The sequence below is a fragment of the Brassica oleracea genome, chromosome C1, assembly GCF_000695525.1.
Source record: "Brassica oleracea var. oleracea cultivar TO1000 chromosome C1, BOL, whole genome shotgun sequence".
Classification (NCBI taxonomy): domain Eukaryota; kingdom Viridiplantae; phylum Streptophyta; class Magnoliopsida; order Brassicales; family Brassicaceae; genus Brassica; species Brassica oleracea.
Window position 1 is genome coordinate 2,429,643 of NC_027748.1, and position 17,369 is coordinate 2,447,011.

General features: G+C 38.8%; 2 protein-coding genes and 1 long non-coding RNA gene across 6 annotated transcripts; 2 read left to right on the forward strand and 1 right to left on the reverse strand.

Annotated features, from left to right (window-relative positions):
* Positions 1-1,827: 1,827 nt before the first annotated feature.
* LOC106328956 lies at positions 1,828-3,700 on the forward strand. Its single transcript, XM_013767515.1, has 2 exons — positions 1,828-1,832; positions 3,262-3,700. Exons 1-2 carry the CDS (start codon positions 1,828-1,830, stop codon positions 3,698-3,700), a joined length of 444 nt encoding a protein of 147 aa, XP_013622969.1.
* Positions 3,701-9,443: 5,743 nt separating this feature from the next.
* On the forward strand, positions 9,444-10,751 carry LOC106316787. 3 transcript variants are annotated; one of them, XR_001264969.1, is made up of 4 exons: positions 9,444-9,693; positions 9,772-10,279; positions 10,374-10,467; positions 10,564-10,751. It is a non-coding gene; the product is annotated as an uncharacterized LOC106316787 (long non-coding RNA). The 3 variants fall into 3 exon arrangements; XR_001264965.1 differs by having other exon boundaries at positions 10,381-10,467; XR_001264964.1 differs by having other exon boundaries at positions 9,772-10,467.
* A 181-nt stretch (positions 10,752-10,932) lies between these two features.
* On the reverse strand, positions 10,933-16,465 carry LOC106316758 (ethylene-responsive transcription factor ERF109). Of its 2 annotated transcripts, none has more exons than XM_013754641.1 (2): positions 16,163-16,465; positions 10,933-11,607 (listed from the first exon to the last, which is right to left on the reverse strand). In XM_013754641.1, exons 1-2 carry the CDS (start codon positions 16,377-16,379, stop codon positions 10,994-10,996), a joined length of 831 nt encoding a protein of 276 aa, XP_013610095.1. In that variant the 5' UTR covers positions 16,380-16,465; the 3' UTR covers positions 10,933-10,993. The 2 variants fall into 2 exon arrangements, with proteins under 2 accessions (XP_013610095.1, XP_013610092.1); XM_013754638.1 differs by having other exon boundaries at positions 10,933-11,601; positions 16,157-16,465.
* Positions 16,466-17,369: the final 904 nt, after the last annotated feature.

The window sequence follows — 17,369 nt, forward strand, 5'->3', positions numbered from 1 at the left end:
TAAAAGTTAAAGAGTTTAAAATCATTATAACCCTTAATAAATAATTAGTTAGATTTGTTAATATATAATTACCCATAATTTCATTAATTTGCTAATTATCATTATATAAGAGATTCTATATTAACTTGTGGACAACGTACTTGCATAGTGACATTTAGATGTAGATAAAGCTGTTATAAATAACGTAGTTTTAGTACGGGTCACATACGTCCACGTCTCGAGCTGGTTGAAGGCGCAGCTGCATTTCATTGCTTAGCGTCAGAATGTTATTATGCATAGATTAGACCATTGGTTTTAAACGGTAAGGCAACCCGAATATTTACCAGCGTTTGTCAAAGGTCTACTGACTCGAGGCTGCTTCTTTTGCAAACAAAGTGCCTTTCGCAATTTTCGAGCTATCTAGCCGATCCTGTAATGTTTAAGTATTGTGACTTAACAATCAGAAAGCGTTAACATCCTTGATTTCGTTATATACATATAAGTGTTTATTGATGTGCACTAACTTCACAGTTACAGTCTGGCTTTCTAGCAGAGCATAGAAAGTTCAAGTTTTCAAGATTATGGTCTAGTTTGAAGATAATATCAATTCCTGGAGACAATGCGAGTGTACCTGCGTCGATGTTTTTTTTCCGACGCATGTTCTGTAGTGTGCCAGGATTTGGGAGATAACTATCAGAAAGCCATGGACAGTGGTCCATCTCAGCGACCATGTTTGTCGAAACACATCCTTGTGAAATCATAAAGCATTTGGTGTTGCTACAGTCTGATAGTTTATATATTTATGTATAATTTGAGCAGTGATCTCGGTACCTCGATTGATTAACGGTCTTCCTACTCCGCGTCTTTTAAATTGTTGCTTATTATCTTAGGAGAAAATAATTATGCCCATGTTTTTAGTTCTCAACACAATAATAAACCTTTTTGTTAAGTCAATATCTATGTCTACACAACTACAATCACCTACCTACTGGGGGTGGCTGCTTTGGTTTTGTTGACCGTGCTAACATTCAAGTTGAACGTGCTGAACGTGCTGAGTTTGATGTATCAACATAGAAAATAAAATATGTATATTATGGACTGGTAAATAGGTTATACATCATCTCATCTCAGACGCAAGGATGCTAAATGGAAAGTATTGCGTAGACTACAATAAGTCTGGAACACTTATAACTTCTAATGGGCTATATAAGTCTGCATTAATCTTCGAAATTGTTACACTAACTTGGTTTTAAACTACGTAAGCAGTACGAACCTGATAAGGAGTCACATGCATCGTGGGTAACGTTAGATGCGCTAGCGCCTGTGCCAAGACGATTCTTCTGTAGTTACTCGGCTCCCCGGTTCAAGGTTCACCAATTCCGCTATGTTTTATCTTCACCATAACCTAAGTTATTTTTTAAGGTTCTTAGTGTAGTGCCAGGGTATGTGGTGTCTGCAATGGATCTCTTTATATACATAAGTGTTTAATGATGTTCATTAACTTGGCAGTTATAGACTTACTCGTATGGCGATGCGAGGAGATACGGTCTTCTGACACGCGCAACAAAATGAAGTTTGGGTCCTGAATTAAAAAAACAATTGATTGGAAAAATAAGTTTATATTATAACAATAGAAGAAACCAACGTACTGTATTATTGTGGATTTGGCACGAACTTTTATTCGATATTTGTACTTCACACAAGTCCGGTGTTCTTAGAATGGTCTTGGTGGAACATTTTCCTTTTCCCTTGTTGGTTTTGTAACTTTGTCTTTTTCTTTTGCTGATCTTTTGACGTCTAATAAAAAGATTGCTGAGTTAACATCTGAGGGATATAAATAGGAGTGAGATGAGGTATAGCGAAGTGTCTGGAAGTTGAACAGATGCTTTGTAACAGGATGGTAATGTGAAGAGGTATATAACTTGTGAGAGACTCTACAACTGAAATGTAAGAGATATGTAGGAGGAGAAAAGACGTATCGAGTTTTAGTCTTCTGTGCCACGTGTTAGCGCGAAGTAAATCAAATTTATTATGTGACATCTTAGATGTCCTAAGGAGGAGAGAGCAAACTCTTTTTTATAATAATAAGATTTTTTCTATTAGCTTAATACCTCAAAATGAAGAAAATTAGTGTAATTAAGTGAAAAATGGAGAAATTGAGATAACTTGTCAAAGGTGGTGAATTAAAGCGAAAGCTTTACTGTTTTCTCATCTCAGATAGTCCAATGATTTATGAGTGTGATTATTAGAAGTTGAAGTGTATATCATGATGCTGAGCTGGCATGTGGATTCACTAAGCCCTTGTCTTACGTCACTCTATCACAGTGTTGACCCTTTCTCCACGCTGACCCACCAAGTCTTCGCTTTCTAGACTCTCTTCTTGCTATTTGCCAAAAAAAAAAAAAAAAAGACTCTCTTCTTGCTATTTCCTTTGATTATTTTTTTCTTTTCTTGGTCTTATGGTCTTTGACTTTGTCTCGTAGCCAATTATAGGACACACGTCGTGACTCTTATGGATATCACAGAGGCAAACCAATATCAATATGTACTGTACTTCTTTATTTTATAAAGGAATTTTAAGAGTACCATTATCACTTATCAGATCTCTATATAAATCTCTAATAAAAATATATTAATGCTGATATTTTAATTTTAAAATTATTTTGATTTATTTTAAAAAAAATTAAAGCACTATTGAAACATTGGAATAGTAGTTTTTCTGTATGAATGTGAGTTTTTCTAATACAAATATGTGGGAAAACTTTTCAAAAAAAAACTACTCTTTTTTTTTATGCTGTATGAATGTGAGTTTTTCTATTTCAACTTACTCTTGTTGGCTGTAATCGAATAAGAATGGATCGAATAAGAATGGATAAAAGCTCGTGGGATTGAGAACATGTTTAAGAACTCTTCGATAATGTGGATGTTTTAATATACTAGCCTTTGAGATTTGACCAACAAACAAAAACTTTAAGATCTAAAAGCACCTCCATCGGGGTAGTTTAATACAGATTCTAACCAAAAGCAAAAATAAAAATAAATGAAAAATGCTAAATAAACAGAGAACCACTGCCAAACGTGGGCCTTTTAGAATCAGTAAGACACCCTAACGTGTCATCTTGTAATTGGAACGCACGTTAATGTCTCTCTCTCTCCTTCGTTTGTGCGAAATCAGTTTTCTTTCTCTTCCATTCTCGAAGACTCTGCTTCTCTCTCGAATCTCATTTCGATCTCTTTCTCGGGTAGGTAAAATCATCCTTTCGATTTCGTGAATGGGAGGAGGAGGAGGATCAAGATCTTCGACCCCATCGAGCTAACACCGAAGAAGGATGCTGGTAAGCCTGGGGAGGAGGAAGATCACAGGAGGAAGAAGGTGAGGAAAGAAGTTGCTGCGACCGCGAGAGCCTCTGCGAAAGATGCAACAGCGAGGGCAGGGGATCCGGATGAGGAGAAGTATAGGTTGGGGTACGGTGTTGCTTGTAAAGGAGTGAAGCTTCCTTGGTACGTTGAGAACAAACGTGAGTATGAAGATAGAGCTGGTGGTGAAGGGGAGGAGGAGGAGGATGGTGGACGTAGGAGTGAATCTAAGAAGAAGAGTGGGAAGAAGAGCTTGAAGGAGCTGAGGGAAGAGCGGTTGAAGAGGGAGAGGGTTGAGAAGGAAAGAGAGAGGGCTCTTTTCATGAAACAGAGCCAGCGAAGCGGTGGCTTTTCACGTAGGTGAGAGAGCTTCTTCTTTATTTCTTTTTTGTTCCCAAGTGTTGCCTTTTTCTAGGTGTACTTATATAGATTAATTCACACTTTATGATCAAGTTAGTATCCAAACTTATCGTTTGTACTTCATTTGTGTTGATACAGTCATGGTAGATAGTTTTGGAGTGTGATAATAATTTACCAGTTGCTAGACTCGAGCATATTTTGCTGTTTAGGAGAAGCATGGTTGTCTTAATTTTATTGTAGCAGCATTTAGACATCGAAGTTGGAACTATGTGTGTGATATGTACACTTGTGTCAACATTTGCTTCCTGCTCTAAAAGTATTAATAGTACACGATCATGAACCTGGTGGCAATTGAATTTTTCTCCATTTACGCTGATAGATTCATGGTAGATAGTTTAGAATGCGTTTTGTAGACATGACAGTCTATTATCCTGTCCTAAATACGCTGAGGGCCGTATGACACTGCTAGTTTTTGTGGTGCTTGTTTCTGTAAGTCTGTACAGAAGCTGCTGTTTGCCCAACTCCTTGTCTTCAACACTTCCCCATTGATGATAAAAGAAAACAGAACCTCGTCTTTTTAACACACCAATATGATCACCATCATGAAGAAGAGTACAAAAATGAATGTTCGGAAATAAATTAGTTTGTGAAATGCATGCATGCGATGATTAAATCACAAGGATGACAAAAAAAGATGGAAAGGAGACGTGTTGCAGAGAGAACCCTATGGGGTTCTTCCATTGGAGGAGGAAAATTTTATTTCCACTAACCAAGGTTCTAAACGTGCCAAATCACCTTATTTACTCTTAATTTAATCATTAGAATTCATTACAGGTCCTAATGGATGGAGGTGGTCTAATGTTTTCTACAAACTTTTGTTGCTATTATTCTCACATTTTACTTCTAGCATTTAATGTCACGAAGGTTAATGTATCACTATTTTATTCTGTTCATGAGCCTGAGCCAAGCTACTGTAAAGTGTAAACATTGATAAAAAATGGGGAGAATTGCCAAGTGTGACTCAAAACTTGGAGTCAAACCCAAAACAATACCCCAACTTGGATCAAAGGCAAAAGTAACCTAAAAAGCTATTGAAATTACAACTATCCCCTTGTGACCAAACAAAAAAACGGAATTTTTTTTACGTTTCTACCCCTCGCAAGTCGTCTGTTTAGACGACTTGAAAATAAGTCGTCCAGACGACTTAACTGAAAGTCGTCTGGACAGTTAGTCTTAAACATAATTTAAAAATTTTGTAAAAAATATTTTGATAAGTGAAAAATGGGAATTATGTAATTAACATATGTCTTAGGAGGTATAAATTAAGATATAACAAATTTCAATTGTTTTCAGCATAGATGAGTGAAAGTAGTGAGTCATGATATTCTTTAGTTTATGTTTCATCAACATATGTTGTAGTATTGTATGTGTTCTTAGGGTTAGATTTTGGAAAGAATTAAAACCGTTTTTGAAAATTTTTAAAATAACTTATGCGTGTTCATTTCTGTGTATAGTAAACACTATTTAAGTATAATTTGATTTTATAACGTGGTTAGTTAGTTAATCTAGTCATTTTAGTTTAGGGGTTCATTTTAGGGTCTAGGACGACTTAATATTTTGTCGTCTGAAAACAGACGACTAAATATTAAGTCGTCTGTTGTACATTATCAGCCAGAATAAGTCGTCTAAACCGGACCAAACCTTAAAGTTTACCAATGTAATTTTAAAGCTAACCGGATTATTTACCCAATATATAAGGTGATTTTTATTTTTTTTGTTTCATTTTTCGCGAAATTCAGAAACCCTAACAGTTCTCTCTCAAAGGCGATTTCGAATTCCCACGATTTCCGAACAAACCATCGTTCTCAACATCGGCTATCTATCTCACTTCATTCTCACCGTTGTCGCCGCAGCTTCTTCTAACCCTAGCCGCGCCGATTCCTCTAAACCCTAGCGCCGCCGATTCCACTATTTCCGAACAAACCGTCGCCCTCGCCACCGTGGTCACCAACGTTCTAAACACTAGCGCCGCCGCTTCTTCTAAACCCTAGCGCCGCCGCTTCTTCTCTGTAAACCTTAGCGCCGTTTCTCTGTAAACCCTAACGCCGCTAAGTCATCAATCTCGAGGAAAAGATGAACATAAAACGTTGTCTCTATCAATTTACTCATTCTCACCGTTTCACGTTTATTTTTTCAGATCTATAACCGCAATGACGAGTACTCCAACTCCTTCTGCGACTGGAAGACTTGTAAGTAATTTAAGTCGTCTACTAAGTCGTCTGGACTTATATTGTTGTCTTTGATTATTTTGCAGACAAAAAGGATGGATATTCCAGAACTCCCCCGTAGGTTATACACATCAGGGGAAGAACCAGAAGCCCACAATAGCATTTCGTATCATACGGATAACAGCAAGTTGCATACTGCTCTTAGGAAAGCTCTTACTGATGACGAATTTGAAGAGCTCAAGGAGTCGAGTTTGGGAGTTTTCATCAAGTTCAAGGAGCAGGGATTTGGTTGGGCTTCAAGGCTGGTTCACTACATGCTCAGTTTCAAGCTGGACATTAAGAAGAAGTATGAGATGTGGTCTCTCGTTGGTCCAGAACCTTTGAGGTTTTCACTGTTAGAGTTTGAAAACCTCACTGGTCTAAACTGCGAGTACATCGAGGACCTTGAGACACCAAAATGTGACGTTACCCCAGAGATGGTTTCTTTCTGGGGGATGCTGGGAGTTCATCTGGAAGCTGGGCCAACTACTGATCAGATAATAGCAGCACTGAAGAGATGCGGGGATTGGTCCAGGGAAGATCGCAAGCGGCTCGCGTACCTCTCCATCTTCACTGGATTCATTGAAGGGAGAAAGTTTTCAGCTTCTTTACTGTCTCAACCTCATCTTTTTCAAGTATTTACAATATTGCCACTGCAATGAATAGTGGCAACAACCTTGTACGAACTGTTTGGAGCTTTTATTGCCCTTTAATGCACGTAAATCTCTTTACACTCTCTCTGTTTCAATTGTTATGAACTAAAAACAACATTTCTTTCACTTTCTCTCTATATTCATCCAAAAAACTCAAGCTTTTGATTCAAAATATGGGCTATGGTTGACAGAGCCATATTTCTTTCGTTTTTACTTACGGTTGCTTTCGTTTGAGGTTCTGGGTGGTTGGAGAAGACCTTGTGTGCAAACGAAGTCATCTCACCTAGTTTAAGGTACGAATTTGAATTTTTTTTCAAGATCTGTTCGCGTAGAAGACTTACTAGTAAGTCATCTGTATGTAGAAGACTTACTGATGAGTCTTCTGGTCAAACGGACGACTTAAATTAAGTCGTCCAGCTTTGTTTGTTAAAAAAAAACACTTCAGACGACTTATATATACGTCGTCTATGAGAAACGGGCTAGTTTTGCATTTGACCGAATCGTGTCAGATCTTTGACTATTTCTGGACGACTTATAATTCAGTCGTCTCTGGGAAAGTTAAAATTTCAATATTTTATGAAAACTTGACGACTTACGTGTAAGTCGTCCTAGGTTAGTTTTGTAATTGAAAAATAAAACTTCATAATTTAACTTTAACCAGACGACTTAATATAAAGTCGTCCAGCTAAACGACTTAATTTAAGGTCGTCCGGGATAAGCAAGGTTTGACCAGAAAATTGGGAAAAATTCTGGACGACTTTGCTTTCCCCGGACGACTTTAAATTAAGTCTTCTGGAGGGACGACTTTATATTAAGTCGTCTGGTTAAAGTTAAATTATGAAGTTTTATTTTTCAATTACAAAACTAACCTAGGACGACTTACACGTAAGTCGTCAAGTTTTCATAAAATATTGAAATTTTAACTTTCCCAGAGACGACTGAATTATAAGTCGTCCAGAAATAGTCAAAGATCTGACACGATTCGGTCAAATGCAAAACTAGCCCGTTTCTCGTAGACGACGTATATATAAGTCGTCTGGAGTGTTTTTTTTTAACAAACAAAGCTGGACGACTTAATTTAAGTCGTCCGTTTGACCAGAAGACTCATCAGTAAGTCTTCTACATACAGATGACTTACTAGTAAGTCTTCTACGCGAACAGATCTTGAAAAAAAATTCAAATTCGTACCTTAAACTAGGTGAGATGACTTCGTTTGCACACAGGGTCTTCTCCAACCACCCAGAACCTCAAACGAAAGCAACCGTAAGTCAAAACGAAAGAAATATGGCTCTGTCAACCATAGCCCATATTTTGAATCAAAAGCTTGAGTTTTTTGGATGAATATAGAGAGAAAGTGAAAGAAATGTTGTTTTTAGTTCATAACAATTGAAACAGAGAGAGTGTAAAGAGATTTACGTGCATTAAAGGGCATTAAAAGCTCCAAACAGTTCGTACAAGGTTGTTGCCACTATTCATTGCAGTGGCAATATTGTAAATACTTGAAGAAGATGAGGTTGAAACAGTAAAGAAGCCATTTTCGAAAAGAAAAAAAAAATGTTAATGGCATTTTCGTAGATAAAATGCAGGTGTGGGGTTAAAATCTCAAAAAAAAAAGGAGTAAAAAAAAATGTTAGTTTTCTGTTTGACTCCAAGTTTTGAGTCACTTTTGCAAAAAGCCCTAAAAATGCCTACAAATTACTCAAATTTTTTGAGAACTTCGATGGTTTTTACAATGTACAATGTTAAAACCTGTTTTGGTTAATGACGTTTTAAATTACGCATGTCTCAAATTAATGTATGCGAATATTTTGAGAGACTTAAGGACGGCAGATGCGATACAAGTTGAAGTAAAGAATAAAATATAAAAAAATCTAACCCTGAAAATGAAGGAATGAGAAGTAAAAGCTTCAAGATACCAAAGGCAGAGAGGCACGTTGAGCACGTGCAGAAAATGATTACAACACGTTTTTGTCGCTGACCAACGTTTTCCCTCGTTATCTGGCCGCGTCATAACTTTTTCACTTTATCTTGTCTTAATTTGTTTTCCTCCTTCCACTAATCAATTACTTTTTATATTTACTAATTATTAACGGTCGATCACCAACTCTTGAGCTTTTACTTTTTTCTAATGCCTATGAATAATTCATCAACTCTCATTTATTAATTAATTTAAATAAATATCTCAGCAGCTTGAACCGTCCATTTAATATACAAGAACGAAAAATAGTAATATATGTGGATCGAATATATTAAATTAAGGTGCTAAACAAAACAATTGAAATTGCTTTTTCCTTTTTCATATAAAAAGGAATCACTATTCAATTCTCACTAAATCAGAATAATAGACCATACAAAGATTTTGAAGATTGACAAATAACATACTAATTCAAAAGATAAATACGAAACAATTTCGTTTCAGAAATTAGATATTTCTAGCCAATGAAACATAAATTAGGCAATACCAAACCGAATATATAATAATTTTTTGGGTATTTTGGATATCCGGTCGGATCTCGGGTAGGATCTGGATTTGAACCGAGACCTGCAGGTTCAAAGAAAAAAGAACCGAACAAGTATTTAACATGGACCCAGAACCAGATCTGAACCAGTATTTTTGGATCAGTTTTGGTTCGGATATTCTGGTCCGGGGGTATTTAACATGTACCCAGACCCAGATTATTATTTTTTGGATCAGTTCTGTTTCGGGTATCTGGTGCGGGTAATCCAACATTTTTTTTTTTTTGGATTTTTGGAATCCATCGAAACCGAATATGTTTGTAATCCATCCAAGCCCAAAAAGAGCCCAAAGACATTAGATAAATGTATGGTCCTCTTGAAAATAGGGTTGGTCTCCAGATCTTGGATTATTTTTCGAGGTTTGAAGAGCGATGGGAATGAGTTCGTTTTACAGCGATATATACGAGGTGGTGGATGATCCATCGCTGGATTCAATAATCTCATGGAGCAAAAGCAACAAGAGTTTTGTCATCTGGGATCCGAAAGAGCTAGTCGAAAAGATTCTTCCGAGACTTCTTCACTACAAGTTGTCACACTTTATAACCGAAATTGAAATCTATGTAAGTAATTTCTTGTTTATGTAACAAGATTATCACCGATTGAGTTATTTTAAATCTGAGTTTCTTGTTGGTTGGTAGGGATTTGTAAGAATTGAGGGGTCTGAGACATGAGCAATACTTCGTGAGAGGTAAACCTGAGCTTTTGACGAAGATGCGTTACCAAGCTGTCTCGAATATGGTGAAGAAAGGTAGAGAAGAACAAGAGAAGAAGATCTCTGTGGGAGATCAGATGATGAGTGGCAGATATGCACCTATTAGGTTCAACAAATTTAAGAGATCACCAAAGAAATCATCAAAGAAATCATTAAAGAAAGCTAAAGCTATAACGCCACTGGAGACAATCTACGAGTGATATGCCATTAGACAAAACTTTGTCATCAGTTGCTTTCTATACTTTGCGATGAATGTTACTCCTCACAAATTGTATCTTCGCAAGCAATCGTGTGTGTGTGTTTTTTTTTATATTCTTCGTTCGTGATGCATTGTGATCCATCAGGTCTTACACCTGAGAAACCAACCATTATATCTGAAAGCTCGACTTACATTCTAGCTGCCCGGTTCAATGCTTCTCCCCTTGAGGATTGAGGTCAATCATCATCTAAAGAATTCATGTCAATTGCTTTTTCTTAGTTTATGTATTATTTTGTTTCTATCAACCATGACATGTTTTGAGATCAAAGTACTCAGATGGAGGAGGTGGCGAAATTGATCAACGGGAAGGAAATTGACTTGGGGGAGTTAAAGACGCAAGCTAATCAAGCCCATATTTTAAAGGTAAATGTTTTGGTTACAGACTCTCCTCCCTTCTCGTTTGTAAATTTGTATAATATCCTTATACAAGTATTAATCAGCAAAGTTGATTCTTTTCAGCATTACAAGATAACTAATCAAGAACTCGGGATATCCTCTCTAGGAGATGCCATTGTTTGCCGGATCTCTGCACGCAACGCTTTGTAAAAGGAAAGACATCTCTTCTTTTGTGTTCTTATAGTTTTTTTTCTTTCTCAGTTATACCTACATGTGACAATTTGTTTAGTAATTCATTGCATCTTTTATAACCCGAAGTTATGTTTCTTAACTTTTTTTTTTTATTTCCTGTCCTCAAATAGTTTGAACTCAATTTTTTTAATGAGATTATGAGAAGAACATATTATTAACCAAAAATACAAATAATTACATGTTCTCTGCCCAATATAATCAAAAGATTCTTGCTCATTTTGAACAAGCTAAGACAATATCAACTCATCTTGCACTCAACTATAACAAGAAAGAGTGAGTGGCAATTTTGTTCTGAAAATAATCACTGGAACATATCAGCAATAGTGTTGCCTGAATCCGAAGAATCTCCATTCCCAAAATCCATCATCATCATCATCTTCAAATATTCATCCATATCACAATCTCCACGCCATTGTTCTGCTTCAGCAGATTCCGTTGCACTTACGCTCGTACTTGCATTCGCACTCGCACTCGTTACCACGTCCTCAGCTCCAACAGGGGAAGAAGCAGACGCAGTGTAATCCGCAAACGGGAAGTTGAGTTTAGCCCTCGGCCCACGGAACCCAATAGCGGCCCGATCATAGGCCCTAGCCGCGTCCTCGGCGGTCTCGAAAGTGCCGAGCCAGACACGTGTCGCTCTCTTGGGATCTCTGATCTCAGCTGCGAATTTGCCCCAAGGCCTCTGCCTCACTCCTCTGTACCCGTTCTTCTTGTTCTTCCTCTTCCTCACTTTCCCTCCTCCTTCCGCTGCTTTCTTCGCCGCCGCCACGTGGCTCTCTCTTCTACTACTAACCCCATCTTCTTCTTCAGCATCTACTTGTTGGTGTGTGTTTTCGATTCTCTGATTTGGCGCGAAAAAGTAGTTGCAGCCGAGACAGCCGTCGATCCTGCACACCTGGCAAGCGTCGGAATCCGTGTTGGAGTCTATCCTTAGTTGTTTCAGCTGTTTGAAGTTTGCGTTTCATTATGTTATTTGCTTCAGTTGTTGTCGTTTGCTAGGTCAATGTCAGTTAGAGTCAAGTGGCTTAAGTTGGGTTAGTGGTCATAGTTGTTTCCTATTTTCTAGTTGAGTCAGTTTACGTTTCCTTGTAAGCCACTATAAAAGGCACTTGAAGTTCATTAATAAACGTGGGATTCTAGTGCAAATCTGTTTTTTACATTTGGTATCAGAGCAAAATTCAATCCCAACAAGAGAAGAAAGATGAGCGACGATAAAACACTGACGAAGATTCCTCACTTTGATGGTCACTATGATCATTGGAGTGAGTTGATGGAGAACCTTTTGAGAGCAAAGGGTTTATGGGGTTTGGTGGCCGACGGTTACAACGAGATAGCAACAGGAGTTGATGCAACCGTCGTGCAACTAAGAGATCAGGAGGATCTCAAGATGAAGGATCACCAGGTGAAGCATTTTCTGTTTCAAGCGATTGATCGCACGGTGTTTGAGCAGATTTTGGATCGTAGTACATCCAAGATCATATGGGACTCGATGAAGAAGAAATTTGGAGGCAATGAGAGAGTTAAGAGATCTCTTCTCAACACATTGAGGAGAGAGTTTGAAGTGTTGTCGATGAAGATGGATGAAACGATCGATGACTACTTCAGGAGAGTGATGGTGGTTTCAAACAAGATGAGAAGCAACGGAGAAGCAATGCCGGATTCGAAGATTGTGGAGAAGATACTTCGAACCTTGACTGACAAGTTCACTTACGTGGTGGTGTCAATAGAGGAATCCAAGGACACAGGAGACATGTCCATTGATGAACTGCAGAGCTCTTTGTCTGTTCATGAACAGAAGTTCAAAAGGACTCCTCTTGAAGAAGAAATGCAGGCTCTGAATGTTAATGTTCTAGGAAGAGGTAGAGGAAGATCCTTCAGAGGCAGAGGAAGAGGTCGTGCTTTCAACAAAGCAACAGTGGAGTGTTACAAGTGTCATAACTTGGGGCATTTTCAATATGAATGCCCAAAATGGAGCAATGAGGCACATTACGCAGAGATAGATGAAAAGGAGGAAGTTCTGCTGATGGCTTACGTGGAACTCGCTGGAGCACAACGAAGTGATGCTTGGTTCATAGATTCGGGATGCTCTAATCACATGTGTGGAGACAAGAGCATATTCTCAGTGATGGATACGAATTTCACTCATCACGTGAAGCTTGGAAACAATCACAAGCTGAATGTTGTTGGTAAAGGTGTAGTGAAATTTGTACTCAAGGGAGTAAGCTATGCTGTGAGTGATGTGTACTATGTTCCTGAGTTAAGGAACAATCTTCTGAGTGTTGGCCAGTTACAAGAAAAGGGGTTGGATGTGCTGTTCAAAGGTGGAGAGCAGAAGACGTGCAGCATCTTTCATCCAACAAGAGGGAAGATAGCTGAGTCCATCATGAGCACAAACCGGATGTATGCGTTGATTGCTGAAACATGTGGAAACAAGGAAGAACAATGCTTGCAGATCGATGCCTCAAACCAAACAGAACTGTGGCATCACCGCTATGGTCATCTGAGCTACACGGGTTTGCTTACTCTGCACAACAAGGAGATGGTCAGGGGCTTGCCGGAGATTCAACAAGTGAAAGCTACATGTGAAACATGTGTAAAAGGAAAGCAACATCGAGTACCTTTTCCTAAGCAAAGCGCATGGAGAGCTACCGAGAAACTGCAGCTCATTCACTCAGACTTGTGCGGTCCAATCACTCCCTCATCAAACAGCCAGAAGAGGTACCTAATCAGTTTCATTGATGACTTCTCTAGAAAGACTTGGATCTACTTTGCCGCAGAGAAGTCAGAAGCCTTTCATCACTTCAAGATGTTCAAAGCATTTGTTGAAAAACAAACTGGTATGTTCATCAAATGTCTAAGAACAGATAGGGGAGGAGAATACAATTCTGGAGAGTTCAAGGAGTTCTGTGATAAGCATGGCATCAAGAGGCAGTTAACCACTGGGTACACTCCACAGCAGAATGGAGTAGCTGAGAGGAAAAATCGAACCATCATGAATATGGTGAGGACGGTTCTGCGAGAGAAAGAGATACCAAGATCATTCTGGCCTGAAGCTGTGCAATGGGCAAATCATGTTCTTAACCGGTCACCTACCATTTCTGTGAAGGACAAAACACCAGAGGAGGCATGGGGTGGCAAGAAGCCATCAGTAGAGCATTTCAAAATCTTTGGATGTGTGGGACATGTCCACATCTCAGACGTCAAGCGAACCAAACTTGATGACAAAAGTGTGAAATGCGTCTTGCTTGGCTACAGCAGTGAATCTAAAGCCTTCAAGATGTATGATCCAGAGGAGAAAAGAATTCACATCAGCCGAGATGTGATATTTGAAGAAGAGAAGAAGTGGCCTTGGAACAAACATCAGTCAGTTGCAGAAGATATCGAGCTTGAATGGGAAAACAATCAGAATGGGGAGATGAATGAAGAAGGTGATGCAGATGCTGAACACGCAGAAGAAGAAAATGTTACAGATCAAGCTCAATATCAAGAAACTCAGACCGCAGTTCAGACTCAACTTCAAGCTGGAGAGACTAGAACTCGGAGACCACCAATATGGGCCGCTGATTACACTTCTGGAGAGGAACTATCAGATTCAGAGATCAACATGGCAAAGATTGACTTGAGCGAGTATCTTGCGTTGATGATCATCTCAGACCCAACAACCTTTCAAGAGGCTACTAAACATCAAAAGTGGAGAGAGGCGATGGATGCAGAAATGAGCTCTATTGAGAAAAATCTGACATGGACTCTCGTCTCTCTACCTGATGGAGCTAAAGCAATAGGAGTTAAGTGGATTTACAAGACTAAACTCAATGAGCTGGGAGAGGTGGATAAGTTCAAAGCAAGGTTAGTAGTGAAAGGTTATGCACAGGAATATGGAGTGGATTACACGGAAGTTTTTGCTCCAGTAGCTCGAATGGACACTGTGAGGATGATTCTTGCTGTCGCTGCACACAGAGGATGGGGAGTTTATCAGTTAGATGTCAAGTCTGCATTCTTACATGGAAAGCTAGAAGAGGATGTATATGTGGAACAACCTCAAGGATATGAAGTCTCAAAGGAGGAAGGGATGGTCTATAAGCTGCACAAAGCTCTCTATGGACTAAAACAAGCACCAAGAGCTTGGTTTAGCCGCATAGAGGCTTATTTCATCAAGGAGGGGTTCACCAACAGTCCAAACGAGCAGACATTGTTCATCAAGAGGGTTGGAGGTAACATTCTGATTGTGAGTGTTTATGTCGATGATCTGTTGTTCACGGGAAACAATGATGAGTTGCTGGAAGAGTTTAAGAGTTCCATGAAAAGTGAGTTTGACATGACAGATTTAGGGAAGATGAGGTATTTTCTTGGCATAGAAGTGATACAGAAACCAGAGGAAGGAATTTTCATTTGCCAAAGAAAGTATGCTGCTGAAGTGATTGATAGGTTTGGGATACAGCATCACAATCCAGTCTGCAATCCTATTGTTCCAGGACAAAAGATTGGACGAGATGAAGCCGGTGAGAAGGTTGATCCAACGCTGTACAAACAAATGGTGGGAAGTCTTATGTATCTCACCGCATCACGGCCTGATCTAATGTTTGTGGTATGTTTACTCAGTCGCTTTATGGCTTCTCCAACTCAGTTACACCTTGGTGTGGCAAAGAGGGTTCTGCGATATCTCAAAGGAACGTTGGAGTGTGGCATTTGGTACAAACGTGGGGAAATGAGTGACTTGGTAGCATACACAGACAGTGACTATGCCGGCGACATTGATGACAGCAAGAGTACATCGGGCTATGTGTTCTTGATGAGTGGAGGAGCTGTGGCTTGGTCGTCACGCAAACAACCTATTGTGACACTCTCCACCACGGAAGCAGAATATGTTGCGGCTGTAGGGTGTGCGTGTCAAGCTATCTGGATGAGGAGGATACTAAAGGAAATCAGTCATGTACAAGCCAAAGAGATGGTGGTGTTCTGTGACAATACTTCAACGATCAAGCTGTCCAAGAATGCAGTGATGCACGGAAGGTCCAAACACATAAGGGTACGTTATCATTTTCTCAGGGACTTAACCAAGCAAGGAGTGATCGAGCTGGCCTACTGCAACACAGAGATGCAGCTTGCAGACATGATGACAAAACCATTGAAGCTGGTTTCCTTTCAGAAGGCCAGAGCTGCGTTTGGGATGATTACGTTGAATGAACTGAATCTCTCAGAGAGTTAAGTTCAAGGGAGGGTTTGTTGGAGTCTATCCTTAGTTGTTTCAGCTGTTTGAAGTTTGCGTTTCATTATGTTATTTGCTTCAGTTGTTGTCGTTTGCTAGGTCAATGTCAGTTAGAGTCAAGTGGCTTAAGTTGGGTTAGTGGTCATAGTTGTTTCCTATTTTCTAGTTGAGTCAGTTTACGTTTCCTTGTAAGCCACTATAAAAGGCACTTGAAGTTCATTAATAAACGTGGGATTCTAGTGCAAATCTGTTTTTTACAATCCGAAGGAGGCATTCCCGCGCTTATCACTGTGCTGGAGAAGCCCTGATACGGCGCCGTTTCGTTTTCCCCTGAGATCACGTGCTGCAAGGCGGAGACTATGACGGATAGTTCTTGCTCCGGTGACAGCTGCTCCTGATTATGATACGGATACCGGGTCGAATCGCGATCCCGAGATGGAGCTCCGGATGATAATTCGGGTCTGTTGTTAGGATAATGCATTTGATTAATTTTGGATTTTTTTTTTGTCGTCGACTGTGTAAGTGTTCAAGCACCTGGAGATGATGTTTTTGTTTTCGGTTGTGTTTTGGGGGAAACTGAAAGTGGAAAGAAGCTCCTTTATATATGCGTGTTTTTTTGGAATGTCTATGTGGATAATCAGTTGCCAACTGGCACACACACTCTTCAGACACGGGCTCGTTTTGTGTGTGATTTGATTTTTTTGGAAACACGTGCGTTAAATTCTGGGGATGTCGATAATGATTTTTTATTTATTTCTGGGATGGGTTTATATGACAGTGACATTTCTTTAAAATATAAAGGTATTGGATCCATTCTCATCATATGTGACGCTTTTTAAGAAAGAACCAACTTTTGCGATTTGTTATTAAATTATTATATCAGTTATGTTCGCTTTCACACAGCATAGATTTTAATTTAAACATGTTTAATTGGGAATAAGTATCTAGGTACGTGATTGATTGTGTTAGAATAAGTCACGTGCTATTTTTAACTTTTATTATTTCGACTGCTTAATTTGTGAGTAATTTGTCTTTCACACTTAGAGCTTTGTGTAGATCAATTTGTCTTTCTAGATGACTATAGATCCATCGTCTCAAAACTCAAAAGCATATCTATCCTGTTTGTCTTTTTTTATACTATAGTATACGACAAATCAATCCAACAATCTTCTTGACCGGTGATCATCTGAGAAATACTAGGAACAAATACAAAAAAATGAATAGGAATAAAATTAAAGCAATGAGTGAAAATGATTGTTTTTCTTCAAAAATAATAAAGAATAATTTTACTTTGTTATTCTCTACAAAAAAAAGAATGATGATGAATAGAAAAGAAAATTAATTCCTCATAAACGATATATTTTTATGGGAACCATAAAGAATTGAATGTTCTTTCTCATTCTCACCGATCACACCTCTCATGCCAATAGACATGTGCAACATTGCATTAACATTGTGCTTCACACAAACT

Coding starts and splice junctions, on each gene's coding strand:
- LOC106316758 (XM_013754641.1), bottom strand. CDS start 16,379: ATGCATTATCCTAACAACAGACCCGAATTATCATCCGGAGCTCCATCT. Junction 11,608..16,162: donor AAGCGCGGGAATGCCTCCTT/CGGATTGTAAAA, acceptor TAGACTCCAACA/CGGATTCCGACGCTTGCCAG.